This window comes from Carassius gibelio, chromosome B22, assembly GCF_023724105.1.
Source record: "Carassius gibelio isolate Cgi1373 ecotype wild population from Czech Republic chromosome B22, carGib1.2-hapl.c, whole genome shotgun sequence".
NCBI lineage: Eukaryota > Metazoa > Chordata > Actinopteri > Cypriniformes > Cyprinidae > Carassius > Carassius gibelio.
Window position 1 is genome coordinate 20,664,635 of NC_068417.1, and position 27,557 is coordinate 20,692,191.

The following is a 27,557-nucleotide window of genomic DNA, read 5'->3' on the forward strand; positions in this document are numbered from 1 at the left end:
AAAAAAAAATGTATTGCATCGCTGATCAGAGTTAACAGGAAGCTCAAATGGTATTAAACATTTGAATTCACCGGATCTTTAACAGGTTCAACACTGGAATTGCCCAGTGCTCAATTGAATTGGCTGTAACTGAACTGACAATTAAACTAAATTACAGTCTCTTTGACATTTAGAAAGTGGTTTGACAAACATCTGAGTCCTGTTTTTCAAAACAAGTTCAGAATTTCTCATTTGAAGAAATGTTTTTTTTTTTTACACTGGTCTTTTTTCCAGAATGAGAAAGCAGATGTGATTTAAGACCATTTACACATGTGAAACACTTCCCGCACTGTGTGGCTTTTCTCCAGTGTGGGTCATCTCGTGTCTTTTCAGATGTTCTGGACGAGAGAATGCCTTGTCACATTGTGAACACTTGTAAGGTTTCTCTCCACTGTGGGTCATCTGGTGTCGTCTCAGTTGATCATGTGTAAAGAAGGTTTTCCCACAATCAAAGCACATATGCTCTTTCACACCGCTGTGTCTTTTCTGGTGTAATTTAAAAGCACCGAGTCGTGGAAAACTCTTTCCACACAGAGAACACACATAAGGCTTCTCCTTAGTGTGAACCTTTAGGTGGCTCTTCAGGTTATCTGGATAAGAAAAGCTTTTCTCACACTGATTACAGGTATATGGTCTTTCTCCAGAATGAGAAAGCAGATGTAATCTGACAGTTCTTGCCAGTGCAAATCTCTTCCCGCACTGATCACATGCGTGCGGTTTCTCTCCGGTGTGGATTTTCATGTGAGTAATAAGAGAGTCTTTTCGTGCAAAACTCATCCCACATTGATCACACACGTGTGGCTTCTCACCACTGTGAAGTCTCATGTGAAATTTAAGATTTTGTTTGCAGGAGATACTCTTTCCACACTGAGAGCAGGTGCAAGATTTTTTGGCTCTTCTTTTCAGCAAAAACTTACTTTCTCCACTTTTGGCAGGTTTTTCCCCTGCCTCACTCAGTTGTTCACCATCTTCATTTTTTTTAACCGGGTCTAAAATGGAAGTTTAAAGAATTCAGTCATTAAAGAGAATTTATCTGCCAAGACATACATGTTCCTGGATCAACATTATAGTCCAAAAATATAGACTTAACCCGATCCCTAAAAACCTACCCATAATTTATTCCTAAATTCAGAAGGAAATGATAGCTGATTAAGGGTGAAGAAGCACTCAACCCTGATTTTAAGCCTTAAACAGATACTTCTTGAAAAGTTATATCTCAATTCTGATTGGTTGACTGGAATGTTGTTCCAGGAACACGTTGTACTTGGTGAAATCATGCTCACCATAAAAGTAAACCCTGCAGCTGAAACCTGAAACCTGAACAATTACTACAAAAGCTATACAAATGTATGACTTCAATTACATAATTTCAGTACTTAGATTTTCATATTATTATAGGAACTATTAAATGTTTGATGAATTACAAGTTTATGTCATGTTATCATTACAATACAGTAGTGTCTTAACATTTTCAATCTATTTTCACTTACATGGTTCACTCAACCTGTTATGACACCACTTCCTTTCATTTTTAATTGTAGAGAATTAAGAAGAAACGCCAACCTCTTTGTCTTTCAGTAACTTCACATGTTTTTCTGCAGGGTTCTGGATGACTCATGTCCTCGCTGTTCTTTCATTAACTTGATCGTCTTCACGTGTAGGCTGACAGGACAAATTAATATGTGGTAGGAACATCATAAATTAGATTTAAAATGGTTTAAAATTTAACTAAGTTAAATATTAATTCAAATTAACAACAACAAACTAAGAATTAAACAAAAAAAATAGAGTATGAAATATTAGCTAGGCATTTACACTGTTGATGCCAATGTAATAAGTTTTAGGTGGCAGTTTACAGATGATCTGAAGACATCAGCAATGAATGGAGGTTAAATAAGAACTACTGACATGAAGTAAAGAGGCTTTTACAGCATCTGTCTGACTCCTGAAACCAGCCTTTGATCAACAGAGATCTCGCTGTTATTCAAAGTATCTGTGGTATAAACGGAGTCTGAATATAGATGATGATGGGAGTGTACAAAACTGCTGTATTCTCAATTTTACATTACGTTTTACATTAGTGTGGTTAATGCTACAGCCCTGAGATTTACACAGTCATAAAATACACTTTAGATACTTGTTTTACCAAGCTGTTCAAATGAATTTGTATACTTGAAGCATTATTAAATACCTTATACTGAGTTGATGAAGATATAATGATATAATTCCTTTATTGTTTATGAATGTAGTTATTGGACAATCAAACTACGTCTAGGTTCAAATGGACCCACATGAAAGCAGCAGAAAATTTGTACTTGCTTTATATCAGAGATCTCCACCTCAATTCCTGGAAGGCCTCAGCTCTGCACAGTTTAGCTCCAGCTCACACCTGTTTGGGAGTTTAATCCTGGAGAGCTTGATTAGCTGGATCAGGTGTGTGTGATTAGACTGTGCAGAGAGTTTTTACGTGTTCTTTTGCTTGCATGCCCCTGGATACGCACACAAACCAGCTGAGGAGCAATCCCCAAGCCCAGCTGATGGCAGTCACTCAATCAATCATCAGTCAAGCTCATAGACAAAGATTTAAACCTCATTGGAAACAGAAGAGTAAACTCCATTTCAAGATAGGTGGCGATAATGCACAGATTTGTCTGCGATTCGCCGTAAAAAAGCAAGAAGAAGAAGAATAAACTCCTCCAGTTTGCATTCAGTGAAGTAGTGCTGCCCGTGCATTATCCATAACAACAAACTCTTTTCAGTGAATCTCTGGAGAAAAAAATAGCACAGGTCTTAGCTTGAAAAAAAAAATCTACTTCTTCTGTTTCTAAGAGACATTAGAAATTCACAATATAAAACTGTAATGCAAATAATAATCATTTCGATGCTATTTAGAGGCTTGTAACCAAGCCTGAGGGTTAAACCCATTCCGAGGACATCGGCAACTTCTCCTGAGGGAGAATTAGTCAAACAGTCCAATTAAATGCATTGAAAATCACTTAACAGTAGTAAAATCTCTGATCTCAACAACACTGTTCAAAGTGCAGTCTTAACAAATATAGCTTATAGCTTGGTTTTATTTTAGGTTTTGCATAACTTAGTTCTCAGTATTTGTCTAGGCAGACAATCAAACATGAAGAGATCATAAATCTAAAACAATGTGTACTTTGCATTTCCATGTGCTCTGGGTTTGCCCAACCCCCAACCTTTCTCACACTCAAATCGATTCTCTAAAGAATGTATGGCGTTATTTTAGTGACATCCCAGCTCAGAAACAAAAGAAAATTGTGTCCAATTCCACAAATCTTCAGATTGAGCAATTATCTGACCCATGCTTTCAATATGTGCTTGCAGTTCATTGAATGTTCACAGCAGCAAAACCTGTAGCTGGTTTCCAGTTTGGCCTGCTGCTGTGCACACAATGCACGTCAGGACTGCTGTAGCCACAGGACCAAATCAATAGTATGTCTTCAGAAAGATCAGTGAGAAGATAACCAGTCATTCTAAACAAGCTGCTCAAGAGGACCTACAGGGACCAGTAACAAAAAGTATTTTAATTTATACTATTTTTAATGTAATGGAATTTTTATTATAACAATCTTATAATATATTATATTACAATGGCCAGGAGTGGCCTTTAATCTCATGATGATTCAGCATTGATTTAGAAGAAGAAAGAAAGTTGTTGAAGAATGATCAGAATGTAGAAAGAGGAAAAGAAGTTGAAAGTAGTAGTGCTGTGAAAAGAGAAGAACAGAAGGTGACGAATAGCAGGTATTATAAAGAACTGAAAATTAAAGGAATAATGATCAAACTCGTGAGAAAATAACTTACTTATCTTCTATTTGTGCAAAACTCTTCAATGAGAAATGTTAACCTGATTTACAAACTAAATTAGTCTTATAGCAATATTGTAAATAAGTCAAATCTAACCATGGCTATAAGATGATCTAAATTTGATTTGATCTGCACTCCAGTGACAAGAGAAGTTCTAAGTTTTGACGTTTTCCATAGCAACAAAACCACACACACAGTGGCTCAAGTGTTAGCAAACAAAATCAATTTCTGTATCCAATATGGAGGTCACATCATGTTACCAATGATTAAAGAGTTTTAGTGTTAATTTTGGAGTTCAGCTGGTTAGGAAGCAGAGACGTGCCTATTGTGGGATTAGAAATGTAAGAATCTGTTTAAGATCTGCTGATGCTACAAGGATGAGTGCAATGATACTTCTTCTCTCTCGTGTGTGTTTTCATGTGACCCTTAAGGTGTCCTTTTCGGGCAAAACTCTTCCCGCAGTGATCACATGGGTACGGCTTCTCTCCGGTGTGGACCCTCTCGTGTGTTTTCAGATGTTCTGACTGACTGAAACTCTTGTCACAGTGTGAACACTTGTAAGGTTTTTCTCCAGTGTGAGTTCTCTGGTGCCGTCTCAGTTGAGCACTATCAAAAAATACATTCCCACAATCAAAGCACATATGATTCTTCACACCGCTGTGTCTTTTCTGGTGTTTTTTTAAAGCAGCCAGCTCAGTGAAACTCTTTCCACACAGAGAACAAATGTGAGGCTTCTCCTGTGTATGAACTTTCCGGTGGTTCTTCAGGGCATCGGTCCTGAAAAAATCTTTACCGCATTGATCACAGGTATAGGGTCTTTTCCCAGAATGATAACGCAGGTGTAATTTAAAGCTGTTCGCCTTACTGAAACTCTTCCCGCACTGATCACATGTGTAGGGTTTCTCTCCAGTGTGGATTTTCATGTGTTCCTTAAGTCTGCATTTCTGTGTGAAACTCTTCCCGCACTGATCACATGTGTGTGGTTTCTCTCCAGTGTGGATTTTCATGTGAACTTTAAGACTTTTTTTGTAAGCAAAACTCTTTCCACACTGAGGGCAGGTTAAAGATGTTTTGGCACTTCTTTTCAGCAAAGTACTTTCACTCTGTGAGGAACTCAATTCATTCAGTTCTCCACTCTCTTCATTCTCTTCCATTAGGTCTAAAATTAAAGTAAGACAGGTTTAATATTTTTTTAACAAAGAAGTGAGAAATGTGCAGGGGAAGAACATAAAAGTAAACCCTAACGTAACAGCAGAAGCTGTCAATTGCTAAACAACAATTATTCCGATGCATTATTATTATTGATTGGACGTTATTTGGATTTACCCTTTTTTTTTTCTCCAATATGCTAGTAAAAATCAATTCTAGGTAAAACTGGACTTAAGACAATGTGTAAATAATAAGAACCCATTTGGGGATTGGTCAAACATGAGGAGTTTAAAACTTGATGAAACAAACAAATTATGAGTCTTGGGTTTGTCTAATCTACCAGCAAGAAGAAGAATTGGTTGTTACTATTTTAGCTTTGAAGCAATCTGAAAGATACATAAAATTAAAGTTGATTGTCAGGCTCCATTTGGTAACTATTTCATGGAAAGTGTCCCAGATATTATGTGCTACTGTTTTACAGTTCTGATAGTTTTTCAACCAAAACATGCATTGACCATTTCCATTGATGAACTAGCCTAAGTTTTATAACCTTAATGTTCTAGTATCATTAATGAATAATCACGAATAAACACCAACCTATTTGTTCTTCATCGTGTTCATGTTCCATTCTGCTGGGTTCCTGATCACTCTTGTTCTTTCATGAACTGCATTAACTTTTAGACTAAGGGCAATATTCCAGCATTTGTAGGTGAATTCCTGTAGGAGGAGCTTTACTGAAGGTAAATTGCGGTGTGATAGGAGCAGATCTGCCCAAATCAGATAAAACAAAACAGTTTCTGAACGTATGCTTTCATCAATGAAATGAGCTTTCAGTGGCAGTTTACAGGTGATCTGAAGACATCAGCATAATGAATGAGGTGAAAGGAAACTACTGAGATGAAATAAAGAGGCTTAGCAACTGTTTAAAGAGATTATCACCAAATATCTCACTTTGTTACAAGTGTTTGTAGTAGAAACTGATTTTTCGAGTTCCATTTCCTTGCTGCTAAAAGAGTATAGTGTTTTGTTTTAAATATGCCTGACACTAAATTACATTTTAGTGTCTTGTTCAGTAAATAATGTCATGTATGACATTCTTTATTCAGGTAAAAAAAAAATGTTATTTAAAAAAAAAGAGAGTTATAATGTAGGAGGAAAAACAATAACAAAGGATGTTAAAAAATAAAGCCTTATTTTATATTTTCATGACTGGAAACAAGTAGAGAATAGAGCAACATTAACAATATCAAAATACCATATTACAATAATCAAAGAAGAGAATAAAAGAGGATAAAAATAGTAATATAGACATTTAGAAATAAACATACAGATTCTAAGCAGCAAATAACTGAGCTCAGCTTCTTGACACCAGTGAAATGAGCTTTAAGTGGCAGTTTACAGGTCTGAAATGAATGAAGTGAAAACAGACACTACTGAAGTAGATCGTCAAGGAATCTCAAGGGGTATTTGCATTTGAATTTGCATGAATTTCAACAGAAGTGATGTTTGAATCACTCAGACATCAAATAAATGGGTCATAAACTGGTTGAATTTAGGAAACAACACTCTCAATGGTAAAGAAACTAAAATAAAAGAAAGAGGAGTTCCCTCAGCTCTCTCTACAGCTGTCCCAGTCGTCTCGAGTCACAGTAGCTGCTGGTGCCATCTTGAAATGATTTCTGATTTTCTGAGAATGCAGATGTGATTTCATTAACCCAATTCATTGGTCACCAACGTGATCCGTTTCCTCCTTCAGGGAACGAGGGATACCATACATAACCTAGACATTTCTTTTAGTAATTATTTTGTACTGTCTTATTGAAATGTTTTGGTCGTGCAGCACATAGGTCAAACCATGGTTGTGTTTAAAAGTCTATTTAAATAAAATTGACATTGACATTGGATGAAAGACATGACCAGACATAAGTGGTCAATTCATCAGTTTGCTCCTTATGGCAATGAAGTCTGGGCCAGCCTTATCTGTGTGTGACATAATACAGCTGATGATATAACCTCACTTATATCACGTGTTTGTTGTGAATGTGTTACCACAGCCCAATCAATTCCAAATACTGGATTTAGGACAATATAACATTTCAAATGTCAAAAGCATAATGTGTATATAGTGCATTTAGATATGTTAAATATATTTGGTTGCACTTTATTTTACAGTATGTGTACTAACATGTACTTATACTGTACTTACTGTACTTACAATCTAAGAAAATTCTGGTAAAACAAGGTAACTACATGGGGTAGGGTTAGGTTTAGGGGTAGGTTCAGGGTTAGTACCTAGTTATTACATAGTTATTGTAATTACTATAATAAGTACATAGTATGTACATGAGGAACAGGACTGTAAAATAAAGTGCTACCATATATTTACACCACTAAAAGGATTGAGAGAGACTGTCAAGGTTGTCGAAAATGCTTAAAAAAATTGCCGGCAGCTGTTCAAGTACTTAGAGAAGCCTCACACACATATGTGACCATAAGTCTTCTGTCTGAAGCTGAGCAGATATTTGTGACCCCAGAGGCACCGTTACATGACCTGAGGATGCGAGAGAGGTTTCTGATTGGACAAGACTTTTTCATTTTTACTTTCAGGGATATACAATAACCCATATGGTTCCAATATAGAGAAAAATATCAGAGCTATCTCAGCCCATTCCCCTGCTTGTAAGTTGCTTGGTGCTATTCATTAGATGTCACAAACACAGTCTGAGCACAGTCTGAGTTTGCTACCCCATAGGGGTAATGGTTTTTATACAGTACAAGCTGTATTTTTTTTATCGCCATACACCAACCCTACACCTAAACCTACCCCTTGCAGAAAACTTCCTGCATTTTTACAATCTCAAAAAATGTATTCTCTATGATCTATAAGCTTCTGTACCCATGGTGACCTGAATTATGTCTCCACAGTGACACAAATCCCTATAAGTTGGTGTGTATTCAGGTTTAAGTCCTCAGCAGTGTAGAACAACGTGCACACACACACACCATTCAAGCAGATGTGTAAAATAACTTATTTCTGATGTAAAGAAGATGGAAATAAATAGAATATTTGACTATGTATAAAAACAATATAAAAATAAGCATGGCTCTTAAACAGTTTTAAGTAACAATAAATATGAAAAAAAAAGCATTATGTCTTTCAGAGCGCTAAGCAGTAGATCTTTACGCAGTGATGTCCAAACATGGCTGAGTGATTTAAAAAAATTATCAAATAAAATAAAAAGGTTTTGATTCTTCATAAGTAAATTCTTTCTACAAAAATTCCATTTCAATTAAATTCCCAGAAAATATAAGGCCAAAACATATTACAAAAGAATCATGTTTGACAAATATGGATGTTGCTAAGAATGTATTTTAGAAATGAGGAAAGCCACAACTCCAAACAGATCCTCTCTCACACACACACAATGACATCATTCAGAAGGTCAAAAGTCCAGGTCAGCACTTTTGGCCATGGGTCAAAACGCTAAAAGCTGGGTTTTTAAAATACATCTAAACCAAATGACAGATTACGATTTTTTTTTTTGCCAAACTAAAGTTTAGAGTAATATCCCTCCTGAGGTGTATAACATCTGAGCGAAATATCTTTCTAAGTTCAATTACAGGGATCCAGATGCGGCTTCTAACCGAACAAAGAAATGTTCGCATTCATTCAACATATTTTAATTGCACAAGTACCATGGTTTCAAGGTTTTCTCTTTTTTTTTAACGCTTGTCTAATTTAGATGCATCGGAATGTGTTTTTTTCAGCATCCAACATGAAATTAAAGAGTTTTTGTCACGCTCTGTTTTCCTGGGTGTCCACTAGTGTGCTCACTTCTCCTTAGGCACTTCACCATAGGCACTATAATTCCTCTAAACTGGTCCTGTCTTCACATTAATTGCACTCCAGTTAATCGCACAGGTGCAGACAATCTATTGTCATTAGTCTCCCTATAAATGCCTGTCTTTGGGAAGTCGTGACCTAATGGTTAGAGCATCGGACTCCCAATCGAAGGGTTGTGAGTTCGAGTCTCGGGCCGGACGGAATTGTGGGTGGCGGTAGTGCCTGAATAGCTCTCTCTCCACCTTCAATACCACGACTTAGGTGCCCTTGAGCAAGGCATCGAACCCCCAACTGCTCCCCAGGCGCCGCAGCATAAATGGCTGCCCACTGCTCACTGCTCTGTGTGTGTGCATTTCAGATGGGTTAAATGCAGAGCACAAATTCTGAGTATGGGTCACCATACTTGGCTGAATGTCACTTTCACTTCACTTTCCCTGTTGTTTGTATGGAGTCCTTACCCTTCGTGTTACCGATGTTCTTGTCTCCCGAGACTTACCCTTGCTATCTCGTCATCTGAGTTTCCGTTCCGTTTCATCCGGTTCCCTCTTTTGTTTTGTTTGTCACTTTGGACTGTTTGTTTTGGATTACCCTTTTTGTTTAATAAACGTACCTGCAATTGGATCTCTCCCTTTCCTTATGTTTTCCTGGTGCACGAACGTCACAGAAGGACTCCATCAAAGAGATCCAGCGATATGTCTGCTACAATTTCCTCCCCAGCCATCAAGCGGGAGAGAAATGGTTTTGAGGGTACTCGCCAGGATGTGTTCTGTGGAACCAGGGGAGGTCGCTCCGAAGTAAGCAGTCGAGAGGAGGTCCGGCAGCGATCTCCACTGTGGGCTCCCGTTGACCCGGGGTTTGGTTGGGAGCCGCCATTTCACAGTATGAACAGAGAGGGGAGAGGAGACGCAAATCGGCTGAGCCAGCGCCGCAGTGCAAAATGGCCGCCAACCCAGCACCACTGCGCGGCATTGCCGCCAACAAGAAGCAAGATGGAAGCCAGCCCCACACCACATGGCAGCAGAGACATTTTTGGATTATTTCTTCAGGCTGTCAAAAATCCTAGAGATTCCCAAGACTGTTCACGTCACGTCTGGGGAGCCAGCACCACTGCACAGGATGGCCGCCCAGCCCGGAGCCACTGCAGAGGAAGGCAGTTACAGAGTCGAGTCAGGTGTTCATGGACCCTCCAGAGTCAGGGTTAGTCACCGTCGACCTTCCAGAGTCAGGGTTAGTCACCGTTGACCCTCCAGAGTCAGGGCTAGTTCCTGTTGGCCTTCCAGAGTCAAGTCAAATTCCAGTTGACTGTCCAGAGTCAAGTCAGGCTCCTGTTGACCATCCAGAGTCGAGTCACGTTCCAGTTGATCCTCCTGAATCAAGTCAGATTCCTGTTGACCTTCCCGAGTCGAGTAAGGTGCCCGTTGACTTTCCAGAGTTGAGTCAGTTTCAGGTTGAGCCTCCAGAGTTGAGTCAGGTGTTCATGGACCCTCCAGAGTCAGGGTTAGTCACCGTCGACCCTCCAGAGACAGGGCTAGTTCCTGTTGGCCTTCCAGAGTCGAGTCAAATTCCAGTTGACTGTCCAGAGTCAAGTCAGGCTCCTGTTGACCCTCCAGAGTCGAGTCAGGTGTTCGTGGACCCTCCAGAGTCAGGGGTAGTCACCGTCGACCCTCCAGAGTCAGGGGTAGTCACCGTTGACCTTCCGGAGTCAGGGTTAGTCACAGTTGACCTTCCAGAGTCCGGGTTAGTCACCTTTGACCTTCCAGAGTCAGGATTAGCTACGATGGACTTTCCAGAGACAAGGCTAGTCACCGTTGACCTTTCAGAGTCAAGTCACTGGTGATCTTCAAGGACTGAGTCAAGTCACCAGGGATCTTCATGAACAAATGCAGGTCACCAATAATCTTCATGAGCAGAGTCAAGTCAGCACCGATCTTCTGGAATCCAGCAGAAACACCATAGGATTACCAGAGGTTCGTCCTCCCGTTGGTCTGGCCACACGGATGTGGTGGTCTTCTGCTCCGCCCTGGGGGACTCCGGCCTCGACCACAAGGATGTGGTGGTCTTCTGCTCCGCCCTGGGGGACTCCGGCATCGACCACAAGGATGTGGTGGTCTTCTGCTCCACCCTGGGAGGCTTCCGCCCTGACCACACGGTTGTGGTGGTCTTCTGCTCCCCCCTGGAGGGCTTCTGCCTTGACCATAGGGTTGTGGTGGTCTTCTGTTCCGCCCTGGTGGGCATCACGTGATGTCCTTCATGGACTTATGTTTTTGTGTTTTTGTTTTCTTTTGTTTTTATGTCTGTTTCCTTCTTTGGACCTGGCCCTCCGTCCCTCCCCCTGATCCTCTGCCTGTCCACCACCCTCCTGGATTCCATGTTTTGTGTTACACTTCTCTTGTCTCTGTCTTCCCATTTTACCTGGTTCTATTGTCTCTGTCTCCCCAGGATCTGCAGTTCTGCTTCACCACTTCAAAGTTCACTACCTCATGGCAGTGCCTGAATATAGGTATAATGGCAGGATGTACCATTTCTCCGTTGGCATTTATAATGGCAATGGAGGTTATCATCAGATGCTCAAAATGGGTTGCTGGTGGACAGCGAGTCGACTCTGGTTTCCGCCTCCCTCCAATCAGAGCCTACATGGACGACATTACAACACTGACCACCACTGTTCCATGCACCAGGAGACTGCTCAGAAGACTCGAGGAGAACATCCGCTGGGCCCGTATGAAGATCAAACCATCCAAGTCACGCAGCATCTCGATTGTGAAGGGAGTACTGTCTGACCTGAAATTCTTCATCGGAGATGACCAAATCCCAACAGTGTCTGAGCAGCCAGTAAAAAGCCTTGGAAGGTGGTATGATGCAAGCCTGAAGGATAAAGACCAGGTGCAACAGCTGCGCAAAGACATCAGTAGTAGCCTACAGTCCATCGACAACACCCAGCTACCTGGAAAGTTAAAGGCCTGGTGTCTGCAGTTTGGTCTCCTACCCCGGGTGTTGTGGCCCCTAGTAGTGTATGAGGTTCCAATCTCAATAGTGGAGAAGATAGAAAGAGGAGTCACAGCCTACCTAAAGAAGAAGAAAGAGTTCCACGATGCCTTACCACCATAGGCCTCTATGGAGAGGGTGTCCTCAAGTTGCCCCTCACCAGTCTAACAGAGGAATTCAAGTGTGCAAAAACCAGGCTCCAGATGACACTGAATGAGTCTCGAGACCCAGTGGTGAGCAACAATGCACCGACATTGGCAACCGGGCGCAAATGGAGGCCAGGAAAGGCAGTCCAGGAGGCAATAGCAGCCCTCAGACATGCTGACATTGTGGGTCATGTTCAGCAAGGAAGAGGAGGCCTTGGGCTAACTAGCCGTGCTGTTTGGAGTAAGGCCACTGCACCAGAGCGGCAGATGATGGTAGTGCAGGAAGTACGCCATCAGGAGGAGGCTGCAAGGTGGGCCAAGGCAGTCTCTCTTGGCAAACAGGGACAGTGGACCCGATGGGACAGTGTGGAAAAGAGGAAGATCAGCTGGAAGGAGCTGTGGGCCATGGAAGCGAAGCGGTTAAGCTTTTCCATCAGAGCAACATATGATGTCCTTCCAACACCAGATAATCTTCACCAATGGTATGGTGAAGATCCGGAATGTGCCGTATGTTCCATGCCAGCTAACCTCAGGCACATTCTCACAGCGTGTAAAACAAGCCTCACCCAAGGACGCTACACTTGGCGTCACAACCAAGTCCTAAAAAACCTTGCGTCTGCCCTGGAGGACAAGCGAGCTGCCACCAACTCCCTACCACCCCCAGCAGCATCACACCCCTTACGGACGACTTTTGTCTGCGAAGGGGCAAAACCACAGAAGAGCAGCTCTACACCATCAGAGCAAGACCAGCTGCGCTTGGCCCGCGATTGGAAAATGCTAGCTGACATTGGTCGGCAACTTGTGTTTCCTCCGGAGATCGCAACCACCACCCTAAGACCTGACATTTGTGGCAACATCTATGACCAGACTGCTAAGAGACCTGGGAATAAAGGGCCAGAGCCAGCGGTTGGCAATCAGAGCTGTATCGGAGGCGGCAGAAGGCAGCTGTTTTCCTGGGTGTCCACTAGTGAGCTCACTTCTCCTTAGGCACTTCACCATAGGCACTATAATTCCTCTAGTCTGGTCCTGTCTTCACAGTTATTGCACTCCAGTTAATCGCACAGGTGCAGACAATCTATTGTCATTAGTCTCCCTATAAATACCTGTCTTTCCCTGTTGTTTGTATGGAGTCCTTACCCTTCATGTTACCGATGTTCTTGTCTCCTGAGACTTACCCTTGCTATCTCGTCCTCTGAGTTCCCATTCAGTTTCATCCGGTTCCCTCTTTTGTTTTGTTTGTCACTTTGGACTGTTTGTTTTGGATTACCCTTTTTGTTTAAGAAACGTACCTGCAATTGGATCTCTCCCTTTCCTTGTGTTTTCCTGGTGCATGAACGTCACAGCTTGTTTCAGATATTTATTAGCATTTTCTATATTTTACGTTTTTATTTTTACTCCCATAGATATAGAATAGCGGGTTTCACAAACCAAAACTAATACTACATTCTGATCCAGAACGCACATTTTAAAAGGAAAATAACTGATTGTAACATTGTTCTTCAGGTAAACAAGTATGTTAACTTAGCATGTTTTTTAAATATCTGCAAACATATTAAGGTATTCTTATGGTTTATCAGAGTCAAAAACTTACACATAGCACCTTTAATAAAATGATTAAGCACACGCACACCGTACGAGGTGTCGGTCAAAAGACATAAAAGTTGCATAAGAGGCATAAAACTGCACACTCACTTGCATGTGATTCTTTATTTTACCACCGTTTAGGCACAACACCTTTGTCAAGGTATCTGTGTAAATGGAGGTACACGGTAAAATCAATGGAACAAGAGAAAAAAAAAGATTTCCTTTTGATGTCTGCCAGTCTGGGAAAATAATAGACAATACAAGAAGATAAGTTTTCATTTTCCTGCTTTATTAATTAACCAAATTTGCAATAACTGTAGGAGCTTCTCTGTCTATAGGCTTGAAACGAACACAGGAGCACATTTTTCTTTCTATCTCATAACAAATCGAAGCTCCATGGAATCAGAACACAATAAAAGGTGAAAGGTTGATACAATTAATAATGACAATCAATGTTTTCATTTTATACCTTAAACCAAAATGACATATATATATATATATATATATATATATATATATATATAGGATGATAATCAATATTTGAGTTAATCTCATACTTGAGATTCTTCTTATATAAGATACAAATCTTATACTTGAGACTATGGTGAAGACTTTATAATAAATGAGGAACACACAACACTATTTACATTTATATGCACATACACTTATTTATCTAACACACATACTTAGCGTACACTTAAATGAATACATAAATGCCTATTTCTGACATATGTTTCTTGTATGACGGAGAAGAGAACATGATTGAGTGAAACTTTTCCCACATGAAGAGCAGTAATACGGCTTCTCTCCAGTGTGGGTCCTTTCATGTCTTTTACAAGATCCATAACTACTGAATGTCTTGTCACAGTGTGAACATTTGTAAGGTTTTTCTCCAGTGTGGATTCTCTGGTGATGTCTGAGTTCAACATCTCTAATAAAGCTCTTCCCACAATCAAAGCACATATGATTCTTCACACCGCTGTGTCTTTTCTGGTGATTTTTTAAATGTAGCAGCTGAGCAAAACTCTTTTCACACAAAGAACACTTGTGATGTTCCTTCTTTGAATGAACTATCATGTGGTTTTTCAGGGATTTTGCCCCAGAAAAGCTTTTTCCACACTGATCACAGTTATATGGTCTTTCTACAGAATGAGTGATCAGATGTGATTTTAAGTTGCTTAGATTTGCAAAACTCTTCCAACACTGATCACACACATAAGGCTTCACTCCAGTGTGGATCCTCATGTGTTCAGTAAGGTTCGATTTCTGTGTGAAACTCTTCCCACATTGATCACATGTGTATGGTTTCACTCCACTATGAACTTTCAAGTGAACTTTTAAAATTTTTTTGTAGGCAAAACTCTTCCTGCACTTCCTACATTTAAAAGGCCTCTCTCCGGTGTGGATTCTCATGTGATCCGTTAAGGCATTTTTTTGAGTGAAACTCCGTCCACATTGATCACACGTGTAAGGCTTCTGTCCGGTGTGAACTATCATGTGGAGTTTAAGACCTAGTTTGTTTCTGTAATTTTTTCCACACAGATGACAAATGGGCTTTTTTTGCCCTTTTGCTGTTCTTCTCTGTAAGAAACTGCTTTCAGTCTGTTTCTGCTCCGCTTCACTCAGATCTTCACTCTCCTCGTTCTCTTCCATCATGTCTAAATTGAAAATAAAAGTTTAATTTCAAAACAGAAATTCAAAGACAAAAATGTAAAGGGAAATAATATTCATTACAGAAAATTAAAGTCAATATAACATAATATAAATTAATGTTTCTGGAACTTTAATTGGATATATTGATCTTCTAATGAATATGAATGTTTGCTCCTTTCACTGATCCTTTGCAAAAAAATAAATCAGGCTCCAGTTTGTGCCCAGTACATAAAAAGTGTTTTTTTTTTTTTTTTTTAGTTTTTTTTTTTTTTTTTAGTTTTATAATATAAATGTTCTTCAGCATCATAAATGTAGAATCAAGATTAAACACCAACCTCTTTGTTCTTCAGAATCTTCATGTTTCATTCTGCAGGGTTCTGGATCACTCATGCTCTCAGTGTTCTTTCAGAAACTGTCTTCTTCACTTGTAGACTGGTGGGAATATTCCAACATTCATCAGGGAATTGTGGGTGGAGCTTCACTGGTGAGCTGCTGTGGGAGGAGACTCACAAAAGCTGGATGGCTTGTGCATGAAAAGCAGATCTGCCAAAATACAAAATAAAGGAGTTACTGACTTACACACAGTTTAAGCATTTATGTTTTGTATATCACAAGAAGTGTATCCATCAATTTATGAAGATGTAACATTTAGTTATGACTCATTTCTGTTTTATGTGTGAATAATCTAAACATTTCATTCCATTTTTATCCTTTTACCAACCGTATGAACAAAAGAAAAGAGATTTAGAAAAATATGCATTCATACCACAATGAAAATAATCAAAATATAAACTATGAATAATAAAACATAGAGGTGCTCTTAAAAATAGAGGCGCTTCACGATGCCATTGAAGAACCTTTTTGTCTAAATGGTTCCATAAAGAACCTTTAACATCTGAAGAAACCCTGTTTCAGAAAAGTTTTTTAGGTTTTGTTAATTGTTGTTGTTGTTTTTTATCTTGTTTTTACGTGAAACTTGATTTTTCACAGACTATAATTTTCTTAAATATATTATATTTAAAGATATATATCTAGGTATGAAAAGTTTGCCTCAATATGACACCAATAAAATAAGCTTTAACTGAAAGTTTACATCTAAAGACATCAGCATAATCGACCCCTTTGAACTACATCCCTCTACTTCCTGCAGTAATGACGTCACTAAAACTGTTTTTTTGACTAACTTCAGCCCACAGGAATACACAAAAAGGGGGCGTGGTCTTGTTGCGTTCGCACAGAGAAGGAGGAAGAGTAGTGTTTGAAGAGTATGTTTCCCGAAAGATTCTTAAAAGATGGAGCAGTTCCCTCTTTGTCTGGAGAAGGCGTTGTTTTTGGACCACAACCGGTAAGTGTAAGTCGGTGGGTTTAACGGTTTCTGTAACTTATTATACAAAGGGAAACAACTGTTTAGCTTTTGTTTTATGGTGTCTCCTTTATCTATACACCTTTTAACTTTTGCTTTAGTCCTTTTCCTGTTCTTTTTCCTCTTAACCATCTGTGAAATACACCTTAACTACTATATTGTCCATTTATCATAAAAACTATTTCTAATACATACGTGTTTCTACTCTAAATCAGTCACTACATACATTTCATGCAAGTAAGCAGTTTTCTTAATGTTAGTGAAGTTACACAATACATTTTCCATATAGCATTAATCACAGGGTTACATCTTTGTACTTAAGCAAAAGCATTATTACTACTTAGGTTACAGTACATCTGTTTATAGCAAATTAAGCATTAATCAAGACAGTACAATTGCAAAATCATCATCTCCATTTACACCCACTGCTTTGCAATTTTGCTGGCTGATTTCATCCTAACGTCTTCAAGCTAAAGTAGTGTTTCATATGTTTTTTAAACTTGTTATATTTTGCAAGCATCATATACACAGTGCCATCATGCATCAGTAACCTGGTATGTAACACATCCATATAGTTTTCAACCCAAACTCAAGCATTCTTTCCCCTTGCACTCTTTTTTTTTTCATTTCCAGATACAATAGTATCAGGTGGTCAAATCTTTGTGCTCTGCTTGACAATGCTAAGATACTGTCCAAATCTTGCTCTCAAAAATTGTCAGTTCGTAAATGTGTGTACACAGGCCCCAATAAGACACCCCCAGGGGTCCTCACTCAGAAACGTGCGGCTCTTCCCCCTCTCCGACATCCTCTTCAGAAGCCAAAAGAGGGGGATCTGGCATTCCAGGCATACCTTCTGGTGGAAACGTAGGAGTTAAATCCTCCTTCTCCAGGAACTCCACAAATTTCTCTGCCTATAATTAAAAGCAGTTCATCAAGTTTGACCACTTTAACAACTTCAGCTGTAAATTTACTATGCAAGTAGTGCACAGGAATCTAATCCCCTGATCTCCAATCTGTACCAGTCCTTACGTTCAAAAAGACTGCAAGTTATTTATTTATTTTTTCAAATGTCTACATGCACTTCAGTCATCAATTCATAAGATCCAACATTATATTCTGCCTCATCATAGTCATTAATCCACATTATGAATGTATTCTTGAAAAAACATTCCTGGCATAAATCCCCCATTACAAAGTTACATAGATAATCGACACCTGAATTTCCCAGCTGTTGTTGATAAGTCATGTTATCAACGTGCAATCTTGAACCTTCAATTTTGCATTTACTAGATAAATCACCAAAGGTCTTGTTCCAAGACCAAACGTTATGTCTGCCATGTACCAGCAATTTACGGTGTTTAATGTCATCGAGACATACATCGCATTTAATCACATATTCCCTGTCCACAAACAATCACAAATGGTTTACTTTTCTCCAAGCCGCTGTGTCATTATTACTTCAACTTTAGGGAAACTAATTCTACATTCTTGGCAGAGATCACACAAAGTCAGTTTAACAGGTTTATGCAATCTACCTGTCTGTCTGGCTTTTTCATGCTCAATATCCTTCGCTATATAATTAGCGTTGCATCTTGTCATTAGATTAGTTTCAATTCTAATCACACCTCTATGGTAATTAATCTCAACCAATTTAACGAGCTCATCCAAATCTCATTGATAATCTTCCTGTTTGAATTCAATTTTCTCGTCCATGGTTTTTAACCAAGACCAAATTCCTCTTAACTCCAGAGGCCATTATCTGCTAATTCCACAGTATGTTTATCAACTATTTTAATTATTTTATCCTTTTTAGTAATTAAATCTTTAACATTTATTTTTATGTTTGTCTAACCTGATCCAGACGTGGTCTCCTACACGGCAAGAGTCTTCTGGCTGGTCTTTTGACATAGTTGTTCGTTTGATCTCTGTAAGATTAACATAAAACATTAAATCTTCCATATATTCATCCCATCTATCATGATTACAATTGGCCCGTTTCCAGCTTTTTCAAATCCCTATAGATCTCTCAGCTATTGCGTTTGACACCGGGCAGTATCTTATAGATTTAATTAAACCCATATGTTTTTCAGTTACAAAGTCTCCAAACTGTTTTCCTATAAAATATGTGCCGTTGTCAACCCCGTTTTTTTTTTTTTCCTTCCCAAGCTACCAGTAATTCATTGAAAGCTTTAATAATTGCATTTTCTTTTGTCTCTTTTAAAAGCTTTCCCCAAATTCGGCCCGTAAACCCATCTGCTGTCACCAATAGATATTTATTACCATCTTTAGACCTCGGGATCAAAGGTCCAGCGATGTCCAAAGACCATTCCTGGTTAACTCTGTCTGGTACAGAATCACTTCGTATTGTTTTATTATAGCCTTTACGCATGCACTGTTCACAATTTAACTTTATGTTTCTATATTTCTATCTCCAGTTAGAAATATGTATTTTATTATCTGTCACACCTTTGCCAACTAAATTTACAATTGGGTGCATAATTTGGTCATGTATTTTCTGTATTACGTTTCCTTCTGTTTCTTTAATCACCACTATTCGTCTCATGCATGCTAATTTATCAACTTCATTATTTCCTTCGTCTGCCTAGGAATATTCTGGCTGATGTATCACTGTAACGTCAAAATCACTTATTATTTTTTGTATCTCTTGCCATAATGTTGCGTGTTCAATTTGCTTACCTTTTGACTTGGTGTAACCGTTCTCATTCCAGATTTGCAAATTGTCATTAATTCCTGTTGCAACTGCAATCCGTCACTATTATGGCCTGTAAATATCCAAGTTTTTCAGTGTTTTCAAAGCCTGGAACACTGCCAGTTCTGCGTACTGTCCTGTGCCTTGCACTACTCCCTCTTTTGAAGCTATGACCTTGTTGCTCTGTTTTGTGTAAATAAATATTTTCTGGCCCCGCGCCAGGCCTTTCAACTCGGAATATCGTTTGCTAAGTGCTGCCAGCTGCTTCTCCACACCAGTAAATTTAAGTTCTGGGATCTCCCAGCCTCCAGTCATAATTCTAACAGGTATGTTACATTTTTCCATTTCTTACTGTTAATTGGTAACCTGTGTCGTCTGTTTCCAAGTCAGCTTCTACATTTTTCTCATCATTTCTTCCTTCCAGCTGTCCTGAGTTTAACATAGCTGTTTTAATTTCTATCAACGCTTGTTTAGCTTTTCCGGTCCTATTTCAAGCGTCCACCTTTGATAGTCTCATAAATAAGTTTAGACATCTGGCTAAAGCGAGGGATTAAGTCTCTAACATAACCCAGTCACCCCATTGTTTGCTGGCTCTGTCTAACTGTTTTTGGGGTCTCAAGTTGATTTACTCTGACTTTCATGGACGAAGTTACCCCTCTGTTACCTGTTAAAATTCCAAAAGTTCAACTATATCAGCCATTAATTGTGTCTTTTTTATATTTATTTTCAAACCTGCCTCCGCAAGTCGTTTACAACAATTCTGTGCCAATGTTTAGTGTTCTCGTTCTCCATTTGACACGATTAATATGTTGTCTATATAAAGTTCAACGTCTAACTCTTTCAGAATTTCACACCTTACCAATTGAAAAGTTACAGGCGAGTTTTAATAACCCATCAACAAACGTCGGTAAACATAATGTTTGTTGTTTACAGTAAAAGCAGTCTTTTCCTGACTGTCTTAGGCTAGAGGAATCGAGTAGAATCCACTGGCAAAATACATTTTCGAATAAAACCGTCCATCTCATATTTTTCCAACTGTATACCGCGCGTTAATTAAATAACATTTATCCGGTCTTGTTAAACGATTCAGTTTTAAATTTTGTAAGAAATCTATATGTCCCGTCCAGTTTCACAGCTAACTAGATCGGTGAGTTAGTAATAGCTCCTTTAACTTGTTTTATAACTCCCTGTTCTTCGAGCTCTTTTATGGTTAAAGTTAGTTCTGCCATTCCGTTTTTATTCATTGGGTATTCCCTTTGTGGTTTATGAATTCAACCCTCGATAACATGTGCAAACCTATCATCTACTTTGCTGCAGTCATTTTACGTAGCTTTGACATTAACTGGTCCTTATCCCATTGTGAACCTTTAATTTCATTTCAGATTCTTCTTAATTCTTGCTCATAATTAACCGGCTTTAATCTTAAAACCTTTTTCAGATCTTTTGCTGCTAATAAATTTTCAGAACTTTCAATCATATTAATTTCATATCGTTCGCCTGTTTTTTTCCGTTTTAACTTGTCCTTCATATGTTTTTAACTGTATTGTACTATTTATCTCTAAAGGCTCAGCTGAGACAGAAATTCCTGCATGTGTTAATCAAATACTTTGTTCCATGAATATTAATATATACACTTTCATTTTCTTCTTTAATTTTTGGGTCACACAGTCTCTGTTTCAACTAGCCAGCTAACCTTCATTCTGTATCAGAGTTGACTCGCTCCTTCTTAGTTTTGCATGTTTCCTCGTCGTTCAATTTAGAGCATTTTTCCATCTTTTGAATTACCTTAGTCCTCCTAATCTTTTTCCCTTTTTGATTTTTTTTTCTTACGGTCTTCAATTATTTTAGTTCGTTCTGCGGGGGTCATATTTTTCAATTTTTCAGCTGGAATAAAATCTGGACATTTTCTTCCTCCTTGTGTATACAGGAGTAATTTTTTTTTCTGTCTGTGTCTATTTCTAGCGAACTGGTTAACCTTGCTTGTTTCACTGTGATATTCTGCTTCATATATTTGTTTTAATCTTTCTGGCCTTTTGAATTTATTGTTGTTAAAGCTCTTTTTAAACTGTAGCCCTTGAGCTTGTTTATTTTGCGGTGTAAATTTCCTCATGGTTTTAACATGTTTTGTACCAAGATCATACTCCGCTAGTTTTTCTTCTATTTTTCTTTGGTCGCATTATTCAGCAGGGTAACTAAATTACGCCTACATGCCTCAGCAACGGAACTTTGTCAGCATTAGGGATCTCCTGTTCTACAGAAAGCCAAATTCCTAATAAAGTTATCTGCTCTTTTCTGGGCATTAATGAGGGTTTTTGTCCATTCTTTAATTTTATCGTCTATACCTGTCAAATTCCTCAACTTATCCAAACCCCCCGAGGATATGGGGTGACCTGTACAGGTCTGCACTAACCTCATAGAGGCATCTCGGCTCAGCTGCACATTCTCAGCCGCTTTCATTCTCTGTTCTGCATATGCACTCTGGTCTTCGTGCGACTTCTTATTTCCTACCTGTTTTCTAACTGCTTCTGTTAATTGTAATTGCAGAAATTTCACATGTACACTATTCTGGTTTTCTTCAGTTTCTCGTGGAGTTACAACTTCAATTGTCTGTAAGAAGTTGTAAATCCAGGAGTTGCTGGTCGATCCTGACTGTTTATCTTTGTCTTCAAGGCTCCCAAGCGACGATTGGCTCAGTATGCTCATCGGCTCACGTGTCGCAGCAGGCTTAAGCTCTCTATCTGTGTGGGCTCTGGCAATAGCTCTGTGCAGCATCAGAGCAGTGCCTGCATTCTACGCCTCCCATGCCGGGGCTGTCTGCTCCAACTAACTGCCCCACTGTAGGTATGCCTGTAGTTCCCTTGACCCCGCTGGATCAGGTTCTGGGAGCCTGGCTAGTGCTCCCCAGGCCATCCCCAGGCTCATCCGAACGATCAGGCTTGGCTACATGATTCAGTTCGTCCGGCTCCTGTCATACACACAGAGGTTGCGACTCTGCTGGCAAAGGCTCCTGACTTCAGTGGCATGTCAATTGCCTTGAGTTGCTGGCAGTACGGCTTGCTCTGCACCACTTTAGCGCACTGCTGAAGGACAAGCACGTTCTGGTCCGTACAGACAACACTGCGACCGTAGCTTACATCAACCATCAGGGGAGTCTACGCTCCCGCCGCATGTCTCAACCCGGGCAGGCTCAATCATGCAGCCGACGAGCTCTCACGGCAGCAGTCTCGCCCCGGGGAATGGACACTCCACCCCAGTAGGTTTAGCTGATTTAGGAACACTTCGGAGACACTCAGGTAGACCTGTTTGCCTCTCCAGAAAATTCCCACTGCCAGTTGTTTTACTCCCTGACCGAGGGCACCCTTGGCATGGACGCCCTGGCACACAGCTTGCTGCTGGGCCTGCGCAAGTATGCATTTCCCCCAGTGAGCCTGCTTGCACAGACGTTGTGCAAGATCAGGGAAGACAAGGAGCAGGTCCTAATGATTGCACCTTTTTGGCCCAGCCGGACCTGGTTCCCCGAACTTGTACTCCTCGCAAGAGCCCCTCCTTGGCCAATTCCTTTGAGGAAAGACCTTCTTTCTCAGAGACGGGGCACCCTCTGACACCCACGTCCCGATCTTTGGAACCTACATGTGTGGGTTCTGGATGGGTCACGGAAGGTTTAGGTACCTTGCCACCTAAGGTGGTAGCTACCATCACTTCAGCTAGAGCCATGTCCACCAGACACACCTATGCTTGAAGTTGAACCTCTTCGTCACTTGGTGTTCTTCACGTCGTGAGGATCCCTGGAAATGCCAGCATATTCTGTGTAAGCTATAGACCCTCACTCGTGCTGGCCTCACGACAGGGTGCTATCACTCACACGATTCACTGGAAGACAGCCAACATGGCGTTTTGTAAGGGACCCCATTTGTCAGTCTCTTTCTGATGTAACGTAGAATGTGACCGACCGAAAGGGAACGTCTCGTTTACATATGTAACCCTCGTTCCACGAAGGAGTGAACAGAGAAATTACATCCCCTTGCCACATCACTGTTCCACTGAATGGCCGGGTCACTGGCTCGGCTCCTCAGCAAAGACTTGAGTGCGAGTTGCTCGCGCTGCTCCTTATATACCCATACTGTGGGGCAGAGCTCGCGATGCAAATTCCGCAGACCAAGGTATTCTGTGTAACACTGGCTCGTTTTGTAACCACTCAAAGGTTATTATCAAAGGTTAAGGAGAGATCCCATTCGTCAGTCTCTTTCTGACGTAAAATCTCCGTTCCCTCCTTCAGGGAATGAGGGTTACATACGTGACCGATACGTTTTTTTACGTCCTTCAAAGACCTTCATGACTATTGATGTGAGGGCAGCTGGGCGACAGTCATTCAAACAAGAGGGTTTAATGTTTTTAAGCGCAGGGATGATGACAGATTTTTTTAAGTTGGTGGGAAATACAGAGATAGGATATCAAAATCCACTTACCTTTGAGATTCCATTTCGTATTTAAATCTTATATGTATACATATACATACAAAATAACTAAATAAACTCAACAAATATTTGCAGTATGAAACAAAACAACCCTTACCTCCCTCCTCACCCTAGGGACTTTAATCATACCACACTATTGGTACGATCAACACCGCATGATTACTCAGCCTGTATTGTCAATTTATAGGAGAAGAGGAGACCAAATCTTATCAAATGTATTTAACAACAGGAATCTAATTTTACCAGTTGTACTACCTTAACTGATGGGTTTCTGTCGTTTTCCAAAACCATAGTATAAGTTTCTTTGCCACATTAACACTGTTGTTGAGATTTTTTAAGTGACACGATTTTATCAGAAATTCCAAATATCACAAGATGCGGATCAGGTTCTAATACACTGTGTAATATCTGAGAGTGTTTTAAATATTTCAGTCCAGAACATAATTATGCAAGGGAGTGGCTACATCAGTCCGACATTTGTCACAATATGGGGAGATATCTGAAAAAAAGTCTGTTTTAGTAAAATGGAGCCAATGGATAAACTTAAATTGAATAAGACAATGCCTAGAGTTGACAGAGCATGTATGAATATTCTCAAGTGCATCAGCCCAGGATTCTGAACATATCTCCTCCCCCAATTCTTGCTCCCAATGCAATTTTAAAGTCTCTGTAGAAGTTAAGTTCCCTATCTGTCGGTCACTATGAGTTATGTCGAACATATGGGGTCTCACCTGAGAGGCCAATCATCTCTGAATTTAAGAGAAAACGGCAATGAAAACTGGCTAGGGGATTAACATCACTGAAACACTCCTCCTCTGGAGTCAGACGTGGCTCAAGTCGCTGCGCGCTGTCCACATCCCGGGGGAGCTCAATCGTGCAGCCGACGTGCTCTCACGACAGCTCACTTTCCCCGGGGAATGACGACTCCATCCCCAGACGGTCCAGCTGATCTGGAGTCGATTCGGGGAAGCCCAGGTAGACCTGTTTGCTTCCCACGAGTCCTCCCACTGCCAGCTGTACTATTCCCTGTCCCAGGCCCCCCTGGGCACAGATGCACTGGCACACAGCTGGCCTCTGGCTTTACGCAAGTATGCGTTTCCCCCAGTGAGCCTGCTCGCACAGACACTGTGCAACGTCAGGGAGGACGAGGTTTTAGGACCCAGACCTGGTTTTCGGAACTCATGCTCCTCGTGACAGCCCCTCCCTGGCGCATCACCCTGAGGAGAGACCTCCTCTCTCAGGGGCTTGGCACCATTTGGCACCCGCGTCCAGATCTCTGGAACCTCCACGTGTGCCTTCTAGACGGGACGCGGCAGACCTAAGTGATCTGCCTCCAGCGGTTGTAGACACTATCACTCAGGCTAGAGTCCCTTCTACGAGGCAGGCCTATGCTCTGAAGTGGAGTCTATTCATGAATTGATGTTCTTCTCACTGAGAAGACCCCTGGAGATGCTCGGTCAGAGTCATGCTTTCTTTCCTGCAAGAAAGGTTGGAGCGTGGGCTGTCACCCTCAACCCTGAGGGTGTATGTGGCTGCCATTGCAGCCCATCACGATGCAGTAGACGGCCGGTCCCTGGGGAGGCATGACCTTATCGTTAGGTTCCTGAGGGGTGCCAGAAGATTACATCCTCCTAGGACACCCCTGATTCCCTCCTGGGACCTCTCTATTGTCCTGGGTGGACTTCAGAGGGGTCCCTTTGAGCCACTGGATTCAGTCAAGCTTAAGTTCCTGTCTCTCAAGACAGAACTCCTGACCGCGCTCGCTTCCATCAAGAGGGTCGGGGACCTCCAAGCATTTTCGGGAAGTGAAGAGTGCCTTGTGTTCGGGCCGGCCTACTCTCACGTTGTCCTGAGACCCCGGCCTGGATACGTACCCAAGGTTCCCACCACTCCCTTCCGAGACCAGGTGGTGAACCTGCAAGTGCTGCCCCTGGAGGAGGCAGATCCAGCCTTGGCGTCGCTGTGTCCCTTAAGAGCGCTTCGCATATACGTGGACCGCACCCAGAGCTTTAGAAGCTCTGAGCAGCTCCTGGTCTGCTTTGGAGGTCAGCAGAAGGGGAAGGCTGTCTCTAAGCAGAGGTTGGCCCACTGGATAGTGGATGCCATCGCCTTGGCTTACCATTCCCAAGGCGAGCCGTGCCCCCTGGGGGTGAGGGCCCACACCACTTGGAGTGTGGCCTCCTCCTATGCACTGGCGCACGGCGCCTCTCTGGCAGACATCTGTCGAGCTGCGGGCTGGGCGACACCTAATACCTTTGCGAGGTTTTACAACCTCCATGTAGAGCCAGTTTCTTCCCGTGTGTTGGGTAACAGGTAATTGGCGGGAAGGGCTGGCTCGGTGTCAAGCTTGCTGCGCCATTCCCCCTAACACGGGGATGTGAGCGCCTTTCTTCTCCCAGTAGAGTTCCCCGGTTGGCGTACCCTGGTCGAGCATCCTCCAGCACCCTCGGCAGTAAGACTTGGCGGAGCAGTCTGTCGCCAGGCCCAGTACTGGTATTAGCATGCCCGGAGTTCCGGTCAGCCCCTGTACTGGGCTAGGTGTTCATATGGCTTGGTTCCCTACAGGTAATCCCATATGTGTGTTCTTCCACGATAAGGTTTCCCTCTTGGCAAACCCATGTCTTCCCTTGACCGACCCGTTCTGTCAGTCTCTTCTGGCAGCCATTCCATCCCTACTCCAAGGTAGGACCTGCCTCAGAGACCCCTTCCATATGTAGTACTGCCCCCTGGGTCAGTCCATATCAGTGTATCCACATGTCACCTCCCTACGGGTAGGATGTGGTCTCCATAGCGACCTTTTCCTAAGGGTCGCTTCCCCATTGTCTTGCCAGCTGAAAGAACAAATAGGGAAGATTTGAAGCAATCTTTCTCTGGAGGTTGAAATCCCTTCCATTAACTTTATGTGGGCGGAACAGCAGCTTGGCCTTCTCCAGCAGCGATGTACTCACCCTTTGGTCCCTTCGGTACCAAGGTCAGTGAATTTGCGCTGGGGCTTTGGGAAGGTTACGACCTTAAGCGTAGCTTTTGTGGCACGCCAGGGCTTGTAGATAATTGCAGCGCCACAGGGTTGTGACAATGTTCAGGTTGTGGCGTTTTCCATAGGACCCCATATGTCGTTCGACATAACTCATAGTGACCGACAAATAGGGGACGTCTTGGGTTACGTACGTAACCCTCGTTCCCTGATGGAGGGAACGGAGCCGTTATGTCCCCATGCCACAACCTTGAACCGGTCGCTGTGGCCGGGACACGTTCTTGGCTCCTCAGCGTAAAACCTAATGAGTGGATGCACCTGTCGCCCTATTTATACCCGTTGGCACGGGGAGTGGCTCAGGTATGTTAATCCACTAGCCAATTTTCATTGGCGTTTTCTCTTAAATTCAGAGATGATTGGCCACCCAGGTGAGACCCCATATGTCATTCGACATAAAGTCTCCATTCCCTCCATCAGGGAACGAGGGTTACGTACGTAACGAGACGTTCTTTAACAACAATGAGTTGATCCCACCTCCAAGCCCAAAGAGATCATCCAAACTAGCAGGAGTAGCCTCATGTGCAGGGCATGTGCTTTCTTATGTAATCCCTAATCTGTAAATATCTAAAAAAGTTACTTCCATGCAAACCATATTGATCCTCTAGCTGTCTAAAGTAGGCAAAAGTGCCATTTATGAATAGGATTCCAATAGTCTAAAGTCCTAAGTCCCTCAGTTTTGTAAAAGCAGCATCCAGTGTGATAAATGAAGGGTTTCTTCTAATTGGTAAAAGGAAAGGTATG

General features: G+C 41.4%; 3 protein-coding genes across 7 annotated transcripts in view; 1 reads left to right on the forward strand and 2 right to left on the reverse strand.

Annotated features, from left to right (window-relative positions):
* LOC127986970 (gastrula zinc finger protein xLCGF3.1) lies at positions 1–2,708 on the reverse strand. Of its 5 annotated transcripts, none has more exons than XM_052589247.1 (3): positions 2,379–2,708; positions 1,603–1,701; positions 1–1,028 (listed from the first exon to the last, which is right to left on the reverse strand). In XM_052589247.1, the coding sequence occupies exons 2-3, from the start codon at positions 1,655–1,657 to the stop codon at positions 304–306; spliced, it is 780 nt and encodes a 259-aa protein (XP_052445207.1). In that variant the 5' UTR covers positions 1,658–1,701; positions 2,379–2,708; the 3' UTR covers positions 1–303. The 5 variants fall into 5 exon arrangements, with proteins under 5 accessions (XP_052445207.1, XP_052445208.1, XP_052445206.1 ...); XM_052589248.1 differs by having other exon boundaries at positions 2,355–2,708; XM_052589246.1 differs by having other exon boundaries at positions 2,231–2,708.
* Positions 2,709–4,074: 1,366 nt separating this feature from the next.
* LOC127988207 (zinc finger protein 845-like) lies at positions 4,075–15,914 on the reverse strand. Its single transcript, XM_052590833.1, has 6 exons — positions 15,570–15,914; positions 14,302–15,239; positions 11,648–11,731; positions 11,386–11,496; positions 5,620–5,677; positions 4,075–5,032 (listed from the first exon to the last, which is right to left on the reverse strand). The coding sequence occupies exons 1-6, from the start codon at positions 15,622–15,624 to the stop codon at positions 4,227–4,229; spliced, it is 2,052 nt and encodes a 683-aa protein (XP_052446793.1). The 5' UTR covers positions 15,625–15,914; the 3' UTR covers positions 4,075–4,226.
* Positions 15,915–19,515: 3,601 nt separating this feature from the next.
* LOC127986957 (SLAM family member 9) overlaps positions 19,516–27,557 on the forward strand; it is a 49,075-nt gene continuing 41,033 nt past the window's right edge. The window contains exon 1 of the mRNA XM_052589232.1: positions 19,516–19,633. The gene's annotated coding sequence lies outside the window, so the exon portion shown is untranslated. The remainder of the gene's footprint in view (positions 19,634–27,557) is intronic.